Genomic DNA, 21,327 nt, shown 5'->3' with positions numbered 1-21,327 from the left:
CAGCATCGCCGCTCACCATCTGGGTAGACTCCTCAAAGTTTCCAAGGACCTGGCAGATGTCTGCCAACCAGGCCCACTCTTCTGTAAAGAATTGAGGAGGCTGACTCCCACTGCGCCGCCCATGTTGGAGTTGGTATTCCACTATAGCTCTACGCTGCTCATAGAGCCTGGCCAACATGTGGAGCGTAGAGTTCCACCGTGTGGGCACGTCGCACAGCAGTCGGTGCACTGGCAGATTAAACCGATGTTGCAGGGTCCGCAGAGTGGCAGCGTCCGTGTTGGACCTGCGGAAATGTGCGCAGAGCCAGCGCACCTTTCCGAGCAGGTCTGACAAGCGTGGGTAGCTTTTCAGAAACCGCTGAACCACCAAATTAAAGACGTGGGCCAGGCATGGCGCGTGCGTCAGGCTGCCGAGCTGCAGAGCCGCCACCAGGTTACGGCCGTTGTCACACCCGACCATGCCCGGTTGGAGGCTCAGCGGCGAAAGCCAGCGGTCGGTCTGCTCTGTCAGACCCTGCAGCAGTTCGTGGGCCGTGTGCCTCTTCTCTCCTAAGCTGAGTAGTTTCAGCACGGCCTGCTGACGCTTGCCCACCGCTGTGCTGACACCCCGCGCGACACAGACTGGTGCCGACGTGCTGTTGCTGACTCATTTCATTGCGAGACAGAGGTTGCGTAGGAGGAGGAGGAGGAAGGTGGTTTAGTGGAGGAAGCATACACCGCCGCAGATACCACCACCGAGCTGGGGCCCGCAATTCTGGGGGTGGGTAGGACGTGAGCGGTCCCAGACTCTGACTCGGTCCCAGCCTCCACTAAATTCACCCAATGTGCCGTCAGGGAGATATAGTAGCCCTGCCCGCCTGTGCTTGTCCACGTGTCCATTGTTAAGTGGACCTTGGCAGTAACCGCGTTGGTGAGGGCGCGTACAATGTTGCGGGAGACGTGGTCGTGCAGGGCTGGGACGGCACATCGGGAAAAGTAGTGGCGACTGGGAACCGAGTAGCGCGGGGCCGCCGCAGCCATCATGTTTTTGAAAGCCTCCGTTTCCACAAGCCTATACGGCAGCATCTCCAGGCTGATCAATTTGGCTATGTGCATGTTTAACGCTTGAGTGTGCGGGTGCGTGGCGGCGTACTTGCGCTTACGCTCAAACAGTTGCGCTAGTGATGGCTGGACGCTGCGCTGAGAGACATTGCTGGATGGGGCCAAGAACAGCGAAGGTGAGCGTGTGGGTGCAGGCCGGGAGACGGTCGTGCCTGTGTCCTGAGAGGGGGGTTGGATCTCAGTGGCAGGTTGGGGCACAGGGGGAGAGGCAGTGGTGCAAACCGGAGGCGGTGAACGGCCTTCGTCCCACCTTGTGGGGTGCTTGGCCATCATATGCCTGCGCAGGCTGGTGGTGGTGAGGCTGGTGGTGGTGGCTTCCCAGCTGATCTTGGCGCGACAAACCTTGCACACCACAGTTCGTCGGTCGTCTGCACTCTCAGTGAAAAACTGCCACACCATTGAGTACCTCGGCCTCTGCAGGGTGGGGCGCTTTGGGAAACAGTTGGTGGATTATTCGGTCTGGCCCTGCCTCTACCCCTGGACACCGCACTGCCTCTTCCAACCTGCCCTGCTGCTGCACTTGCCTCCCCCTCTGAAGACCTGTCCTCAGTAGGCGTAGCAAACCAGGTGGGGTCAGTCACCTCATCGTCCAGCTGCTCTTCCTCCGAATCCTCTGTGCGCTCCTCCCTTGGACTTACTGCCCTTACTACTACCTCACTTATAGACAACTGTGTCTCATCGTCATCGTCCTCCTCACCCACTGAAAGCTCTTAAGACAGTTGCCGGAAGTCCCCAGCCTCATCCCCCGGACCCCGGGAACTTTTCAAAGGTTGGGCATTGGTCACGATATACTCCTCTGGTGGGAGAGGAACCATTGCTGCCCAATCTTGGCAGGGGCACGAGAACAGTTCCTGGGAGTCTGCCTGCTCCTCAGGATGTGTCATTTTCATGGAGTGAGGAGGCTGGGAGGAAGGAGGAGCAGCAGCCAGAGGATTCAGAGTTGCAGCTGTGGACGGCCTAGAAGACTGTGTGGTCGATAGATTGCTGGATGCACTTTCTGCCATCCACGACAGGACCTGCTCACACTGCTCATTTTCTAATAAAGGTCTACCGCGTGGACCTATTAATTGTGAGATGAATCTGGGGACCCCAGAAACTTGCCTCTCTCCTAATCCCGCAGCAGCCGGCTGCGATACACCTGGACCAGGAGCTCGGCCTGTGCCCACACCCTGACTTGGGCCCCCGCGTTCTCGCCCCCGTCCACGTCCTCTAGGCCTACCCCTACCCCTCAGCATGGTGTATTACGAGTAGAGCAGAAACAGAACGCTGTAATTAAATGTGCCGCTTATTGGCCTGTGGTTGGAGGCTGACTTTGCGTACGTAACGCACTGCAGAGGCAGGAAACAATTATGCGCAAGGCTGGGTATTAATTTACCAACTACTACCCCCAGCAGAGATGCAGTAAACTGAAGGCAGTGATAGGCAGGCCAAATACAGTATTTTTATGAAGTTTTTGGGAACAATCACACTGCCTGTGATATACACTGTATTTCGATTTCCCTGTTGGAGGCTAACTTCGCGTACGTAACGCACTGCAGAGGCAGGAAACAATTATGTGCAAGGCTGAGTATTAATTCACCAATTACTGCCCCCAGCAGAGACGCAGTAAACTGAAGGCAGTGACAGGCAGGCCAAATACAGTATTTTTTTGAAGTTTTTGGGAACAACCACACTGCCTGTGATATAGTCTGTATTTCGATTTCCCTGTTGGAGGCTAACTTCGCGTACGTAACGCACTACAGAGGCAGGCAACAATTATGCGCAAGGCTGGGTATTAATTCACCAACTACTACCCCCAGCAGAGACGCAGTAAACTGAAGGCAGTGACAGGCAGGCCAAATACAGTATTTTTTTGAACTTTTTGGGAACAACCACATTGCCTGTGATATACACTGTATTTTGATTTCCCTGTGGGAGGCTGACTTCGCGTACGTAACGCACTGCAGAGGCAGGCAACAATTATGCGCAAGGCTGGGTATTAATTCACCAACTACTACCCCCAGCAGAGACGCAGTAAACTGAAGGCAGTGACAGGCAGGCCAAGTACAGTATTGTTTTGAAGTTTTTGGGAACAACCACACTGCCTGTGATATACACTGTATTTCGATTTCCCTGTTGGAGGCTAACTTCGCATACGTAATGCACTACAGAGGCAGGCAACAATTATGTGCAAGGCTGGGTATTAATTCACCAACTACTACCCCCAGCAGAGACGCAGTAAACTGAAGGCAGTGACAGGCAGGTCAAATACAGTATTTTTTTGAACTTTTTGGGAAAAAGCCCACTGCCTATATAGCCAGTATACCTCTTTTCCTGTACCACTGACCCTGCCTCACCAGTACTGCCCCTATACTCTGTGAAATGACTGCAGACTGAGGACGCTATGGTCTGCACGCCCGATATACAAAAAAAAATAAAAATTGTGCAACACTGCTCCCAGCAGCCTCAACAGTACTGCACACGGTCAGATGTGGCCCTAAGAAGGACCATTGGGGTTCTTGAAGACTAAAATAACACCTAACACTCTCCCTATAGCAACAGCAGCAGCAGCATCAGCAGCACTTTCCCTGATCTATGTCAGCATGCATCTGTGGTGAGCTGCGGGCGGGGCAGATTTAAATACTGGGGTGTCATCTGATCTCCCCAGCCACTCACTGCAGGGGGGTGGTATAGGGCTGGAACGTCGCAGGGGGAAGTTGTAATGCCTTCCCTGTCTTTCTATTGACCAGAAAAGCGCGCAAATTTCTCAGAGATGAAAGTGAAAGTAACTCGAACATCGCGTGGTACTCGCCTCGAGTAACGAGCATCTCGAACACCCTAATATTCGAACGAGCATCAAGCTTGGACGAGTATGCTCGCTCATCCCTAGTCCCTAACAGAAACTAGTGTAGATTATATCAAAAACCTTGGTGCACGGAGGTGCTGCCGGATGCATTAAATGTATTTAAAGGCTTGCATCTACTTAAATTTTTTTTGCTCGTAGGTAGGCATAGTATTTACTTAGGCTGGATTCACACAAACATATTTGCACAGCAAATGATACCCCCCGAAGTTTTGTGGGTGCAATATGCAGTGAATAGAACCCATTGATTTAATGGATTTGTTCACATAAGCATATTTTGGGTGCGCATTTTGTTTGCACAAAAAGGGTGCCTGCACACGGGCGGAAATTCTGCGGCGGGATTTCCCGCGGGGTTTCCGTCGCTGGAAGCCTGCATAGGAATGCATTAACAAACACAATCCTATGCATATGGGCCGCGGTTTGGCCATGCAAAATCTCAAACCGCAGCATGTCCTATTTCTGTACTTCAGAAACGTCACTCACCCGCCGCCGTCTCCGGTCTGCGCATGCGCTGGCTGCTCGGCAGCCGGCACATGAAAGAGCCGGAGCTGCGGGACGCGGGTGAGTACGCGCTGCTCTCTGCAGGCGCTCGGGTCGGGTCCCACGACGAGAATCCTCGCCGACGGATCCGACCCGCCCATTTGCAGGCGGCCAAAAATACACAGCATGCAATGTTTTACTGCATATTTCCACAGGAAAGGAACACATATTGAACTAATTACACTAATTGCCCATTTCAATGAATGGGAGCATGGTTGCATGCTATTTTTAGTGTGTAAATGTGCACGATTAGCGCGCAAAAAGTACAGTAAAACAAACACATGTGCACACAAATACGGAACGCCCATTGCACAAATATGCAGAGCAAATGTGTGCTTATATTTGGTTAAGGGCTTATTTACACAAGCCTATATTGGCTAAGCTCTGCTCCCACCCCGCCCCCTCATATTACAAACAGCCAGAGGGGAAGAGAGAGGCAGAGAGCCAGCGAGGGGGAGGGAAAGACAGCTCAGATGGTAGCGTATATCGGTTGGCCATGAAAACAGCGGCCGATAAACACTCCTGGTAATAAGCCCGAAGCCTGTGTGACACCAACCTAAGTAAATATACCCCACTGCTGCCAAGTTTTCTCATGTTAGCATTGCTTGTCAGCATATGGTATCTTTATGTTTCCCCTTGATATTCATAATACAATACTTGCATTCAGATATCTATTCATATTTTATATAACATGTTTTACAGTTTTAGATATTCTTAGATATTGTGGGAAATATTAGGTTAAAATAGAAATAATAACTATATCAACTCCAGATGAAGCAAGACTTTGGGAATTCCCTTTTGGAAATTCTGACTTTGGAATAACTGATTTCTATTCCAAATTGTTCTTGGAACTAAGAGTCTCTAAAGGAGAACAACCAAAGCTCTAATAGATATCTAAACACTTCTCTGGTAAATCCATCAGAGACTAAATAAAAATATATAAAAGAAGAGCAGGATCACACATATCTGTCCAAATATGAAGCCAATTCACATTTTGCATTTCAATATCAATCAGATTGATTAGCAAACTAAGTTATTCCGTGAATTTTCTATAATAGTAATTTTTTGTATCTTTGAAACCACTGGTTATTGTAAGTAAATTAAAGGCTACCCAGGATCATAACAAGCAGAGAAATGTAAGTTCAGGCTAATGGTGCTTGCCATACAATGAAAGGTAAGCAATGAACTACTGTGTCGTTACAGACTATGGGCTCAGTCACACGGGCGCATCGACGCCCGTGTTACTGCAGGTAGCAGACGGCCGTACCTGAAGACGGATGTCTCTCTGCAGCGCCCGAGGAAAGAACATGTGACCGGCTCCATTGCCGTCATGTGTTCTTTCATCAGCGCTGCAGAGAGACGTCCATCTTCAGGTACGGCCGTCTTCTCTCTGCAGTAACGGCTCAGGGCTCAGTCACACGGGTGCATAGGCACCCGTGCACCGGCGCCAATGCGCCCGTGTGACTGAGCCGTTACTGCAGAAAGAAGACGGCCCTACCTGAAGACGGACGTCTCTCTGCAGCGCTGATGAAAGAAGAACACATGACCGGCAATGAAGCCGGTTACATGTTCTTTCCTCCGGCGCTGCAGAGAGATGTCCGTCTTCAGGTATGGCCGTCTGCTACCTGCAGTAACACGGGTGCCGATGCGCCCGTGTGACGGAGCCCTAAGGCAGAAATATTTGCTATGAACATAACTTGCATCCAGTGACTGGACTTAAGGTTTCTTGCACTGCTAAAATATACTGCAAGGGCCCCACGGAATATATAAGATCATCATTACGGTAGCAGCTTTCATATGATTATTTACCTTTGCCTTTAATTAGGTCTATGTGTATTTCAATTGTGTTCTATTATTGTGTATGTTCAAATCAAAAGATATACTTTTTTTTTTTAATCGGATTATTAATTTTTTACTTTTTGTAAAAGACAAATCAAAAGTACAAATAAATCAATGCTAACCCCTAGTCCCAACATACAACATGTTGTGTATTGTGGTACTGTTTTCTTTTTGCAAAAATAGTCCATTTTCCGCTTGGTACAACTAGCACACTCGTATATCTGCAGATATTGAGAAGACAGTATTCAAAAACATTACTTGGAAATCAACCAATATAATGCAATATGCAGAACCTGGCTAAATCCCACCAAAGACTCTCTGAGAACAGCAGCAGCCTAGATAGTAGGCTGGAGACCATGGGTCTGCTGCACTGTTTTGTTATTTTTGCTACTTTCTTTCATTTTTCTTACTTCATCATCTTGAGGTTCAGCATCTATTTAGGTTATTTAACTGAGTATAGGAAAGAGTGAAAGCACAATAAGAAAAGAAAAATAAACGAATTCCATTCTTTAACTTAAGATAGTGTCTAGGTCTTTTATTTCTAGTGATTTGAATCTCAAGGTACTTCCTCCAATGAAAGTGGGTCTCGCAGGGGAGAACCCCCTCGTCCCGTGCACTCCTGCATAAGTTGGGTTATTGTTACCTTCTGATTAAGCATTCTCTTTTAGAAGTTTGTTTTCTCTGTCACAAGTAAGTGGTTCCTTTCATTCAACAGAAACGCATTGAACCGAACTATTGAAACAAACTTGCTTTAACCTCTATTCCCATATTTTTAGATCAAAAACTGCCATTCTGTTAGTTGCCACCCACTGTTCAAGCTTTTCTAGATCTTTCTGAAACCTCTCTCTCTTCTCTAGTATTAGATATCCCTCCTAGCTTTGTGTCGTAGACAAATTTGATCAGTTTCCCCTAAATTTCTTCCTCCAGATCATTTATAAAAATGTTGAACAACACTAGTATCAGGACTGAGCCTTGTGGTCCCCCATTTGATACATTCTTCCAACTGGATTCGCAGCCATTTATGACCACTCTTTGAGTACAATCACTCAACCAGTTGTGAATCCACCTAACAGTTGCCTTGTTGATCCCATATATGTTTTTTTTTAAAATAAGGATGATATGAGATGCTTTGTCAAATGCTTTACTAAAGGCAAGATATACTATTTCTACTGTATTTCTATGATGAACCCAGTCAGTGATTCTGTCATAGAAAGAAATTGAATTTGTCTGGCATGACTTGCTTGTTACAAACCCATGCTGGCTCTGGTTAATTCTCATCCAAGTACTTGCATACATGCTGTTTAATAATTTATTCAAAGATCCTTCCTGGCATAGAAGTCAGGCTCACATGCCTGTAGTTTCCTGGGTCCACCTTTTTCCCTTGTTCTCCAGGAATTTTCAAAGATTACAGCGAGTGGTTTAGCAATTACCTCCGCTGCTTCCTTTTATATACTGGGATGTAATTCACCTGAGCCTGGAGACTTGAATTCATTTAAGTTAGCTAAGTGTTTACTCACCATATCTCTGCTTATAGATAGCCTGCATTCTTTTATTCCTTCAATAGCACCAAGAAGATTAGTTGATGTTACATCTGCTTTCTGAAAGAATATAGATACAAAATAGCAATTTAGAAGTTCGGCCTTCTCAACATTAATTTTAACCAATTCACCATTTTCATTCTGTAAACATCCTATAGCATCTTTGACTTTTCTTTCTGCTTCTGACATACCCCCAAATCCTTTTTAATTGCACTTGGCCTCTGTTGCAAGCCTCAATTCATTATTAGCTTTAGCTATTCTGACACTTGCCCTACAGTTTCAAGAGACTGCATTATATTCTTCTTTAGATATCCACCCCTTTCCATTTGAGAAACATATTTTTCTTCTTTATGCTCATCAGTGATAAGTCCCACATCTTCCTCCCATTTATTTTTAAGCAACAAAACATATCTGGACAAAAAATCCTGTAGAAGTCACTTATATAGAGTTGGGATTATTTTTAGTTGTGGAACACTCTGCAGCCAGTGTATCTATGATAGCATTTCCCTGAAGCCGCAGATAAGACTTTCTACATTGAATACAGAAGGCATGACGTGGTTGTAAATATTGGTAAAAACATCTGCGGAGTAGTTGAAAATCCTCTTGTAACTGCTTAAAAGACTTAAACACCACAGAGGATAATAATTAATGCACTTATATAACCCCTGCTGACATCCACATCTCCAATCCAACAAGCTAACTCCTCCAACCTATGCCCGAATAAGGGTATATTCCGTACAGTCCACTATACCAAACAACTTTTAATTTATCCCATAATTTATAATTAAATTTACAGAGAAGTGTGGGCAGTCTAACTTGTGAACTGCCATGGATTTCTAGGGTTTGAAACCTGACTGATCTGGATGGACCACCAAGCTGACCACCCGAACCAGCCCGTTCACCAAGACCTTCACTAACAACCTGAGATCCACAGTCAACAAAGATGTCAGCGGATAAGACTCAGGGTCCTTTCCTGACTTGGGCATCACTACTATAACTGCTTCATGCATAGAGGGTGGTAGCCAACCGACTGACATAAATATTCAAACACCTGTAGCAATGAAGGAATACAGTAGTTTTTGTATACTTCATCTGGCAGTCCATCAGATCCTGGGGTTTTGTCATTGGCTGAGGAAAATGAAAGAGGCATAATTCAATGCAAATAATGCGAACCGTTTGTAACAGCCTTTAAGAGCAGTTCCAGATGATCTTCGCCAGGACTGGCATTACCAGCAGTTAGCAGCCTTTTGCTGGATGTGCCTTTTATGACAGTCTAGCCAAACCACCACCTCTTTCGGGGTATCAAAGAAGTGTGATTCTCCCAGTACCATCATTTGCAGCTTTTCTGGATACACCATAGAATACCCTAAAACAAAAGAGCCTGGAGGCATCATTTTGCATCCAGAAACTTAATTTGTCTCTTCTGAACCTCAGCTGAATAGTCAGGAAATACAGAAACCTTGCTTCCATTAACAGTCATATCAAGATTGTCTCGAGCTTTACAGAGAATGATATCTCGGTTTCTATAATGTAGTATTTTAATGAGTACAGGCCATAGTGGATGACCAGGAGGCAGTGGTTTAGTAGGCACCCTGTGCGCTTGCTCCACAGCAGGGAGTGGTGTAAGTGTCTCACTCCCAAAACGCCCTTTTGCAGCCACTCCTCAAGGAAAGCATTTGGATCTGTCCTTCCACCTTCTCTGGAACCCCCATAAACTGGACATTGCTGTTACTTCTCAAGAGCAACTCACACTCACATCGTCCATGTGCTATCTGAGTGGCGGGAGCTATGGACATTGTATATCCTACTCTTGTTTGTGATGCGGATCAGAATAGGGCATACAGAGATGTTTTTTTCACGTGGAGCATTGGTTAACATAAAAAGTGCTCATGTGCATAGCCTAACTGGCTCTAATGAGTCTGTGTGCTGTCCATGAAATACACAGATAACACACAGATGGGAGATATGCCTGTCTGAATGGGCCCTGATTCTTGCACAGAAAATATAACTCTCCTGCTGCAGTTTAGGAATTTTAACACATTTTTTTTCTTAAATCTCAGGGGATATCAGGAGCAGAAGGTCCACCCGGTTCGCCTGGAATATCTGGGCCTAAGGTAACAACATATGGGTAATTTTATTTTAATTGATAAAGCTATCCAAGGATGTTCCTTGTAAATACCTGTTATACCGTAAATACCCATTATAGAGAATACTAGTGGCATGCTCAGGCAGAATATGCTAGTATAAAAAAGTCATCTAAATAAAAATATTTTTTATGTAAATAAAATATATTTTATTGAACGAAAATTATGATTTTAATTAAAATATAATTTTTTCTATCAAAATATGTATAGAAATTACAATTAGCAAAAAGAAAAGAACTCACATGGCTGCATCAACACAGTAGTCTAAATCTGAGTCATTTAAATAGTATTTGAATAAATGGTATAGATAAATGGGATGTGATAGAACAAGAATAAAGCAATTACACTTAACAGGCTCTTTTAAATCTCCCCCCCCCCCCAAAAACAAAAACAAAACCCAAACTGATTTGAGAGATGAGATCGATTACCAACTCAGTAAGGTATAAAACTGCATACTGCCCTTGGACGTCTATGGATAGGTGAGGGGTTTGAGGGTACAGGAACTAATTGAGAGCAGAAGAGAGACACAAATACAGATGCTGATGCAGCTAGTATTAAGAGTTTTATTGGCTTGCGGCTACTGAACTCGCCTCTTCACTGCTCAGTACTTCTCTATTTTGCTGCTGCTTCTCTATGTACGAAGGATGGAGATAGGGTAGCAAAATCTCTTCAACTTTCAGTGTAGTGTATGGGACATATCATAACAATAAGTCACTGCTCACTAGCTCAGGTAAGAAAACATGAAAATTAGAGATGGCTCCTGCAGAGGGGAAAACTGCTAAAAATGCAAGAGACAAGTCTGATATAATGGCAAGAAGTAGTGTTTTTCTTCATGCACACATAACAGCTTCTGAAAACTCATCTGAAATGACAGGTGAGCTTTAAACATTTATGCTTGATGTGTAGAGTGTTTTTAAATTTCATGTGTGCGCAATTTCTAACCACCTCTTATCAAATGTATTTTTAAAGTTACTAGTTTACGATACTCTTTCACAGAAAAGAACTTTACTGATAATTAAAATGTAACCTTTATTTTTATACATCTAAAAGAGCCATATATGTACATACAAGAGAAAATTTGCTATTAAAAGTTTTCTTGTCCGAAACAATGTGTTATGTTCGGACACACAGTAGTGGTCGTTTGTGATCATTTGTTCAGACGTAGAACCACTTTTATTTCTATACCCACAAACAAAGCGTGTCATAAGTTCTGTAAATCGACACACTCTATTATGCTGGTAGCAATAAGTGCATTAATTTCACTCTCTTTGTAGTATCTGAAAATTTCATTAGATAGTTATAGCATGACTAACTCCATATATGTTATTATTGGAGGCAGGCTAATTCCCACGAGTGGAGCTTCGATCTATTTATTCCATCTATAATTCCATCATTGTTCCATCAACGTGTTTCTATAACATTAGATGTACGTGTTATTTCATCAGGATGGAAGCTGTTTGGTTAACACCAGTAACCTTTATGATGTTATTTAATTCAATTTAATGTGCTCCCGCCCACATTAATTGGGATATAGTTCCCTGCTTTGGTGTCCATCTTATATTGGGACATCCTGCCTGTTTGTCAGTTTTACTTAAACTATCTGTGTTGGTCAAGATAGATAGTAATTATATGCATCAGCTTCTATTTGATGATAGAATAGGCATCTAATGTAAAGTACCTATTAGTAACATTAGCTGAACACTAAGCTATCCACACTAAGCCCACATTTACATGTTACAGCTGTGGCAGAGAAGAATGATTTGTCTTCTATATGTTCCCAATGGGGTCGGCGCTGCTGCCGCCGGCCCCATTGAGCGCATATAGAGAAGAGAATAGGAATCGCAGATTGCAGATAGGTGCGATCTGCGATTTCTGTTCTATAATTTATCGGACGAGCGCATAAAAAGCGCTCAAGTGTCCGATACCATTGCAAAGCAATGGTTTTAAAAAATCGCCGGACGCATGCGCATGCGCAAATCGCGCGAAAAAGCGCCCGTCTGACTAAGGCCTAAGACAGACAGTAGTGCATCAGATTATATTCAATGGTAAGGCAGGCATCTAATGCAAAGTGCCTGTCAATCACACAAGCTGAGCACCAAAGCTATCCACACTAAGCCCACATTTACGGGGCATACAAAGAAGAGAGTCAATACTCTAGCGCCGGGTTTAGGGCATCAGTAGCAGCCAAACTGGCTGCGATGTTAGCATAGCAGCCGACCTGGCCGCAGTGATATCTCTATAGCTTAAGTAAAACTGACAAACAGGCTGGATGTCCCAATATAAGACGGACACCAAAGCAGTGAACTATATCCCAATTAATGTGGGCTGGAGCACATTAAATTGAATTAAATAACATCATAAAGGTTACTGGTGTTAACCAAACAGCTTCAATCCTGATGAAATAACACGTACATCTAATGTTATAGAAACACGTTGATGGAATAATGATGGAATAATAGATGGAATAAATAGATCGAAGCTCCACTCGTGGAATTAGCCTGCCTCCAATAATAACATATATGTAGTTAGTCATGCTATAACTATCTAACGAAATTTTCAGATACTACAAAGAGAGTGAAATTAATGGACTTATTGCTACCAGCATAATAGAGTGTGTCGATTTACAGAACTTATGACACCCTTTGCTATGTGGGTATAGAAATAAAAGTGGTTCTACGTCTGAACAAATAATCACAAACGACCACTACTGTGTGTCCGAACATATCACATTGTTTCGGACGAGAAAACTTTTAATAGCGAATTTTTTCTTGTATGTACATATATGGCTCTTTTAGATATATAAAAATAAAGGTTACATTTTAATTATCAGTAAAGTTCTTTTCTGTGAAGGTCTAAAGAAATTTAAAGGACTTATAGGCCACTGTGACTTCTAGTTTACGATACTCAAGGTATATATCTCTAGTACAATTAAAATGTATTTCATAATCCATCATTTCATGCATAGATAAGCTAAATATCAAGCAATACTCTTTTTTTCTGAATGTTTTCCATCTGCCACATAGAAACATTATTTTCCATCTGCCATGGCAGTGGATTGAGTTTCCGTACTCTATGTCTCATTTAGCAATACTAGAGATCAAGGTCTGGGAGGACCGGAACATCCATGTTTTGAAAGAAAAAGAGCATCAACTTGTGTTTATCTAATTTATGCACAAAGGTTTTGGATTATGAAATTAATTTTAAAGGCATTACAAATACTTGAGTGCCATTGACTTTATCTAAATGTCAAAGGAATTGCAATAGCCTTTAACATACACCAATAAACTATCCATTATGGAGTATTCATCATTTTGAATTTTATTGTTTTACAATATCTAGGTATAATGATAGAAATAAGAATACAGTATAAGAAAGTTTTTTCTTTCTTTTTATATCTGACTGTAATTTTACACTGCACTAAAAAAAATTAAGAAAACCCCTTCTTTACAGGGAAATAAAGGGGATCCTGGAATAACAGGGAAAGCCGGTTCATTGGGTGCAAAGGTATGTTAGACATTGTTTTTTTTGCATCCTATTTATATAAAACTGTGACTGTCCTTATACTTTGAGTGCTGAGTCCCATAAATCCCTCACTTTGAAGTAGCATTCATAAATGTGCTACTGTACAAATGGGCAGACTTCTTTATTTTATGGTGTCTTCATATGGGTGAGTTTCATGCTTAAATTCTGTACAACTGCGATTGCTAAACACATTGCAGTCACAAGCAAAAATCGCAGATTAAAAAGTGCAATATCTATCCACGTTTCTTGGCATGATATTGCACTTGCCTCTGTGTATGTACCCTTACAGTCCTAATAAAATAGTGGAAATACAACAAAATATATAAAAAATAATGTAGGGACCTTAATCACATATCTGTAAAGTTAAAAAAAAACTAAGACATTGCAGCGTTCCTAAATATTGTAAATGTGAGGCTGTATTCAGCAATGCTGCTAAACATTAGTGAACAAAGCGTCAACTTCACCATATTTGGCAGTGTCATGATTTCTTCAATATATATATTGTATGAGTCCGAGGGCTGTAAAGCATCCTTGGCACATAAATCCCACCAGCCGACATATAATATTGCCTTTCCCCTATACATCACTGTAGTAGCACACTAGGCGCTGAATTTAGTTTTTATCAATAAAATGATTAACTATAATAGATACACTATTCCAGGACAGGTGACAGATCCTCTTAAATTCAGTGACTTACAGGTGACATCTGCTCAGTATAAATTATTTCCTTTTCTTCTCCATCTGGCCCAGACTACTATGTTGACCCTTCCTGAGAACTGTTGAGTTTGCTGCTGAGACATGTTTGACCCCTCACTTGATCAATACCTAACCTCTATAGCAACACAAATTCAGAGCCCAAACCATAAAGAAATATTTTAGAGTTCAGGGGGGGACACAGAATACCCTGCTGTGAGACCCCAACTGATCAACATGTTATTCCATATCCTGTGGATAACTTTAAATTCTGGTACAACCCCTTTAATTCCTGGAAAATCCCTTTAAATTACTATTGCTTGCAGCAGGTGTTATGAGCCTAAAAACAATACGATATATTAAATAACTACTTATAATGTAATTCATCAATATTTTAACTAAATTACTTATAATGTACAACTTCATTTTGTTCTGAAAATATTTTCTATTCAACTCTTGCAACATTTGAATCCAAAGGAAACATATATATTTGATTTTTATTAAAAGAGTTATTGTGTCAAGCATTAAAAAATGAGAACAAGCAAGTACACATAATCTTGCTTGCCAGAAATTAGGACCACACAGTATTAAAGTAACTTTCACAGAGATAAAGAGCACTTGTCACCTCTTCTGCCACGTCGAAGGGCTTATTCCCACAAACGCATTGGCACTGCAAAATTTAAGTGCACAATAAGCAGTGAATAAAAATCATGGATTTCAGTGGGTTCGTTCAGATGATATTTTGCGAGCGCAATTTATTTGCATAAAAAATCTGCAGCATGTTCTATTATCATGCTAATTGCACATGAAAATAGCAGGTATTACACTAATTAAACTTAATTGTGCATTGAAATCAATAAGGATATGCTTGCATGTTCTTTTGCGCACGCAAATACACAGGGTATGCGCACGTAAGAAGTACTGTAAAATATGCACACACGTGGAAAAAAAATCAACGTGCATTACACAAATACGCAGTACAGATGCACACATAAATACGCTTACACCTGTATGAAGCCAGCCTTAGTATTCTCTATGATAATTCCCAAGCGTCTATTTTTATAAGGAAGCATTCTCATGGGCATATTTGGCTCACCTCCCATAGACATCTGCGCACAGCATAGAGCAGGACCTATTTCTTTGCGCCAGCAAGAAAGAGAATGATCCCATTCACGATTTGCTTGCAAGATTTTTCAGTGTGCAAAAACACGGAAAAATACGCTCGTGTGACGCCGCCCTGAGTGTGGATTGAATACAGACTCATTAAATTAAATTACAAGCATGAAGAAAAAATCGCAGCATGTCTTATATGTCAGGAGAGATGACTTGTTTACTTTATCTAAAAAATTGGGTCAGTGATGAACTGGTTTAAAATAATACGTGACTATTACCGCTAGTCCCTGGCCTCAGCAGTCTCCTGGTTTACGTTGATTGCATTGGTCATGTGTGCTGACATGATGTTATTGCTGTAGCACAGTAGGCAAAGACCAGTGGAAAGAATCAGAGTGGTAGCATTCGAGTTAAGAGAATATTAACAGGTTAATAATGTTACTTTTATTATATTATGCCATTTCCCTCCTGGACCTAATTTTTAATTGATCCCATAAAATCCCTTTAGGTCTGCTTATTCAGGGAATGATTCTTACTATAATACTGTGTGGTCCTAATTCCTGGCTGGAAAGTGGATTTTTAGTTGCTGGCTCTCATTTTTTAATACTTGACAAACGGATAATGAACCAAAGTAAAACTAAACTCTGTTTTAATCAATGCACCTTGGTTGCGCACTGAAATAAATCAACTAGCAAGTGAGTTCTTGTTCAGTATAAACAGGCAGTTTCTACTAAATGACTGCCTGTTCACAGTGAATAGAGGTGGGTGGCTGGAAGAGATCTCCGGTGCGCTCTGCCTCCATTCACTGAACAACTATTGCTCCTGTGTGAAAGCACCGAGCGATATATCTTGGGATAACAGTCAGGTGTAAAGTCACCCAGGCTAAGTGCTTGGTCTAGCTTCACTGACAGATATCTAAGGGCTTGCTCACATGGGCCTATTCATATGAACGTAAGCTTACAGGCTGCGATTGGCACTGCGTATACCGAGGAATCTGGCGTCACGAACATGTGCAGTGTCTTTTTTTTTCTCTTAAATTCCCCGCTCTGTTCAGAGCCCATTCAAGGGCTGCATATGATTCTCAGAGAAATACAGCATGCTGCGATTTATTTCTCCTGCGTATCGATATGCAGTGCACACAGGCAGGTGTAAATGGAAGAATGAAAGTCCATTGACTTTTATTGCCTCCATTCACCGCGTTTTACGCACAGGAAGTACGCATGCATAATAGGTAGTGAGTGACACCACGCCCGTGTGAATGAGCCCTTAGGCTTTTAAACTCGAGTTTTCTATTTTGTAATTTAGAAAAGCAACCTATTTTCAATGTTTATGTTTGGAGCATTTTAGTTTTTTGTCTAACCTTATGGTTACAAAATAAGATGCATTATGGCCTAAGAATAAAATATATATTTTTCCCAATTACTTTATGAATATGACTTGAATACGATGCATATTGAAATAAAGAAATATATATTTTGATATGTTAAATAAGTTTTATAATTTTGTATGCTTTTTACACATATCTCTATCTGCTAAATGTACCTATCAGGGTGAAAAGGGGGACAATGGTCTTCCAGGTCCACAAGGATATAGAGGGGTTCCTGGACTTACAGGTGTCAAGGTAATGTGCAAACTTTTATCCAATGAAGTGAGATTTCATTAACAGATTTAGTATAGTACAGTGCATTAACTAATGGCTGTCACCATACCTGAGCCATTATATTAATAATATCACTATGATATCCTAGTATCGTTATACCCAAAGTACAAAACAAGAAGACTTAAAGGAGAGCACTTCCTGCTTCTCTGCAGTCACATTGGGTATTACAAAATCTGTTTAAGGCCATTCAGCAGCTCTGAAAATGATCATGTGATGCAGCCTTTGACTCATCTATCAGAAAAGTTATTGGATAAATGTTACATAAATCTTTCCAGAGCTTTTAGCCTGCTGAGAGGGCTCAGGTGGTTCACCAAGTGCATATCTCAAAACGTCTTGGAAGGCGAAAGATTGATGCATAGCTCCCATCCCAAAATAGGTAGCTGATAAATGCTTATGGCTGAAATATCCCTTTAAAATTGGTGCCCATTTTTCCCAACATGTGAAAATAGATTTATGTAAAGTCGTATTAGCTAACATTGCAGTATACTTAGTGCAGGCTGCACATCAAAGATTCCTTACAAATCTGGGTCTGAACAAGTCTATACCCTCCAAACGTATTTCATCCACAGACTATATACACTAACGTATGGTTAGTATCATCTGAAAATAGAGCATTTTTAAGGCCCAAATTGCATCAGACCATTTAATAATATGCCAAATGCTAACTGAAAATAGCCGGACACTTTCTGAAATATAATGCATTTTTTTAATACAAATCTATTTATCATGTTTAATATAGAGACATTAGGGAGTTTAGATGGACAGGAATTAGGCTACAAAGTAAGAAGTGTCCCTCTAAAAGAGGGAAACTTGGGAAATATACATGCAACTCTCATAGAACCAGAAGGAGCAGAACCTTGGGGGCTATTTAGTGCAATTACACTGACATAGAGTATAGTCATAAAGTTATAGCTGTAAACAATAACTCTATTAGGACATTACCCTGAGTCTGTGACATGTTCTGTTTAATGAAATACGTAAAAGCAGAGGAGTAACTTGAAGCTCCGGGGCCCTAATGTAAAACCTGTAACAGGGCCCCCAAATATAATGGTTTATTCATAGTGTTGGGCTCCCTATATGGAGAAGCATGGCCTTATGGGCCCTCAAAGGCTCCTGGACTCGGGTGTAACCGCATCCCCTATAGTTACGCCCCTGCGTAAAAGTATTGCCATAGGTTACATCAATAATTCCCAAACAGGGTGCCTTGACAAATTTTTCTTTTCGACATGATGCGATGAGATAAAACATTTTTAAGGTGTCCTACCAGCTGGAAAAGTTTAGGAAACACTGGGTTACCTTCATTACAAGAACTTTCTTGAACATAACATAACTTATATATGTTCTGCATACACTTGTATGCTGATATAGAGTTAAACCAAATTATAAGGAAATATATAATAGACAAGACAGCTACTAATGTTTCTGGTCTTATTTTTACACATCAGGTGAAAACTGAAGTAGAGGGCCCCTATTTCTTGTTTATTTTTCTAAACTTCTTGCTCTACAGTGCAGTGAAAAATTCATTTTTACTATAACTTTTGATTTTTACTTTATTTTCATAGGGTGATAAAGGAAATCAAGGAGAACGTGGTTTTCAGGTACAAATTCAGTATTTTGCTGTAATATTGTAGTTACTGTTCGCTACCGGTCTTGGACGTTACATGTCATCCATTCCACCAATAAAGTATTCACAGAATAAAATGACAACAACAAAGTCAGTTTTGGTATAGAATATATAGACTGCAGGCTTGCCAGCCAGTAAAACTGTTTAGCTATTAAGAACATGAGATTTATTGTCAATGACTGTCCGTTATGTCTCTGCTCTGTGCTTCGGCTACTTATTACCTCTACAGACAGATAATGGGAGTATCATTACAAAAATCTATTTGGCAGAGTGGAATGACAATCTGTGTCATTATAGTGACATTATAGTGTTTTTGTAGATTTTTTAAGACTCTTTTTCCAGTTTTCTGCCATCGGCCACGATTAGTTGAAATATCCTTGGTGAAGACAAAAATCAAACTATTTTATCTGTTCTCTAATATATTAGACAGACACTGAAATTTTGCCCTTCCATGACATACCCTACTATTACCCTACTACCTTAATGGTTGGGCTTTTTTTTGTTTTTTTTTTAAACCATTTAGTCACTGTAACCTTTCATTCATAGAAAACTTCAAGATGACCTTTACCTTTAGCCATTTCTTCACACATGAATGCAACCCGCTTTCCATGCCCTATTAGAATATATGGATAGATGGGGGGCAATAGAACAAGAACCAACCATATTAACCAGAGTGGGAAGCCACTAATAAAGAGCCATGCACTCTCTTGCTGACCAGGCCCATCTATGCATTACATACTGTAGTTTTCAACTCACTAAAATAGTCGGAACATACTGTAATACTTTGTTTCCCATGCAATGGAAATGTTTGGCCAGTCACAGCTTTTTTTTAAATTGTCAGACCAGGTTTAGTTTAAAATGTACAGTTTATTTTATCTCATTTTTTTCTAAAAGGGTCAAAAAGGAATGACTGGTCCTTCTGGTAATCAAGGAATAAAGGTATAAAAGATGCATGATACATATTAACACATTCTTGGCTTTATTCTGTTTTTGGAATACCTAGGTTATTCCAGTGAGAGCTGACAACAATTTATAGTGCATATACCCTTTGTCAGCAGATCCTAGTTACATTGACACAATCTTACCACAGATATTGAATGTCTATGCCAACCTTAAAGTGGTTGTTCCACAGAGAATTACAGTGGTTGGACACTCACTAATCTCTTGAACAGAGGTCCAAAGGTCCCAGAATAAATGATAGTCACAAATGCACATTGCCTCTCCATTCATTTCAATGGGATTGCCAAGGTTAGCCGAGTTCAAGCACCTAAATATCTTTGAAAGCCCCTTTGAAAGTAATGGAGCAGTAGTGTGCATGCGTGATCACTGTTCCATGCATTCGGGGACCCTTGGGTTCACAGTTCTCATGATTGGTAGTGGTCCAAGGAGTCGGAGCTTTGGATAAGGAATAACTTAATTTCAAGGGGCAACTCCTTTAAGATTTGTTTTATTACATGGAATCCTACCTTGTTTTGGAAAGTATTCAACCTTTTTCTCATACTATATTATATATGTGGGCTTTAAAGACAGCTTGTTTTTAGGAACATTAGAGAAAAAGTCACCTATAAATAAAAAAATATTGTTTACCTTCTTTATAGCTCTAGCACTTCTTAATAATATCTGTGAAAAAAAACAGTAAAAAGCAGTGTATGTGCCATTGTAATACAGTCTTAACCCTTTCCAATCCACTGTCTGATGTCTAAAGACATAATGATTTAAGGCTGCTCAGCTCCGATGTTGGAAGACGTCCATTAGGGTTCTCTTACTGTATATTGCCAGCCTCTCTGCTGTTGGAGCCTATCCAACGTGTCACCTCTTGCAGTACTGGCTTTAGCCATCATATAGCACCATTGTGTAACAGCTGAAAAAGAGTAAGCCTCCTAGGAAAACCAGAATACAAATTGGATTGGAAAGGGTTAAGCCCCATTTACATGCAACGATTATCGCTTTCATTCAAACAATGGCATATGAGCGATAATTGTTGTGTGTAAATCCTAACATTGTTCACTCTTCGGCTGAACGATGATTTTAAGGTGAGCTTAAAATCCATAATTTAGCCACAGAATAGATAACACAGACTGCACACTGTGTTCTGCACAGGGGTCAAAGATTGCATTGTATTCTGCCAACAGCCCATGCAAGAACAATGCAGCTGTGTGCAGAGCTCAGACCATCTGCTGTGTTCCACAAGCAGCTGCAGGAGGCTCATTTACATGCCAATTGGGCATTAGTGTCCATTCACACCTTATGCAAAATGATCGCTAGAATGTTCAATCTTTCAATCGTTTGAAAAACTGTCTTTGAGTGTAAATGAGTCTTTACACAGTGGTAAATCTGCACCAAAATCTGCGTCAATTTCCACTTCTAAAATTGCATCAGATTTCACCCCTTCACTTGAAAGGGTGAAATCTGGCGCAGATTTGCATCAAAACGTTCTTCACAATCCGTTGTGGATCTGCACCAAAACTCACAGATAAAAATATGCTGTAGATTTTGGTGCAGATCAATACCAGAATCCACTACGAGTGAATGTATCCTTTGTGTGATTTCACACTTTTTTTTCTAAAACATAACAGTTTTGTGGAAATTTTACAGGCAGTTTCTTAAGCCATTCAAAAGGATTGAATAATATAAGAAAAGTTTCATACTAGCTGGATCCACTTGGCTTTGGCTGAGATAAACTACATCAAAAACTGCAATGGCATTTTTCTAAA

At 41.3% G+C, this 21,327-nt stretch overlaps 1 protein-coding gene across 1 annotated transcript in view; it reads left to right on the top strand.

Annotated features, from left to right (window-relative positions):
• COL21A1 (collagen type XXI alpha 1 chain) overlaps positions 1-21,327 on the top strand; it is a 294,411-nt gene that overhangs the window by 251,975 nt on the left and 21,109 nt on the right. The window contains exons 20-24 of the mRNA XM_066603971.1: positions 9,921-9,974; positions 13,455-13,508; positions 16,879-16,950; positions 18,552-18,587; positions 19,508-19,552. Of these exons, the coding sequence (XP_066460068.1) occupies positions 9,921-9,974; positions 13,455-13,508; positions 16,879-16,950; positions 18,552-18,587; positions 19,508-19,552 (261 nt within the window). The remainder of the gene's footprint in view (positions 1-9,920; positions 9,975-13,454; positions 13,509-16,878; positions 16,951-18,551; positions 18,588-19,507; positions 19,553-21,327) is intronic.

This window comes from Eleutherodactylus coqui, chromosome 1, assembly GCF_035609145.1.
Source record: "Eleutherodactylus coqui strain aEleCoq1 chromosome 1, aEleCoq1.hap1, whole genome shotgun sequence".
Classification (NCBI taxonomy): domain Eukaryota; kingdom Metazoa; phylum Chordata; class Amphibia; order Anura; family Eleutherodactylidae; genus Eleutherodactylus; species Eleutherodactylus coqui.
This window is presented reverse-complemented; position numbering and strand designations above follow the sequence as displayed.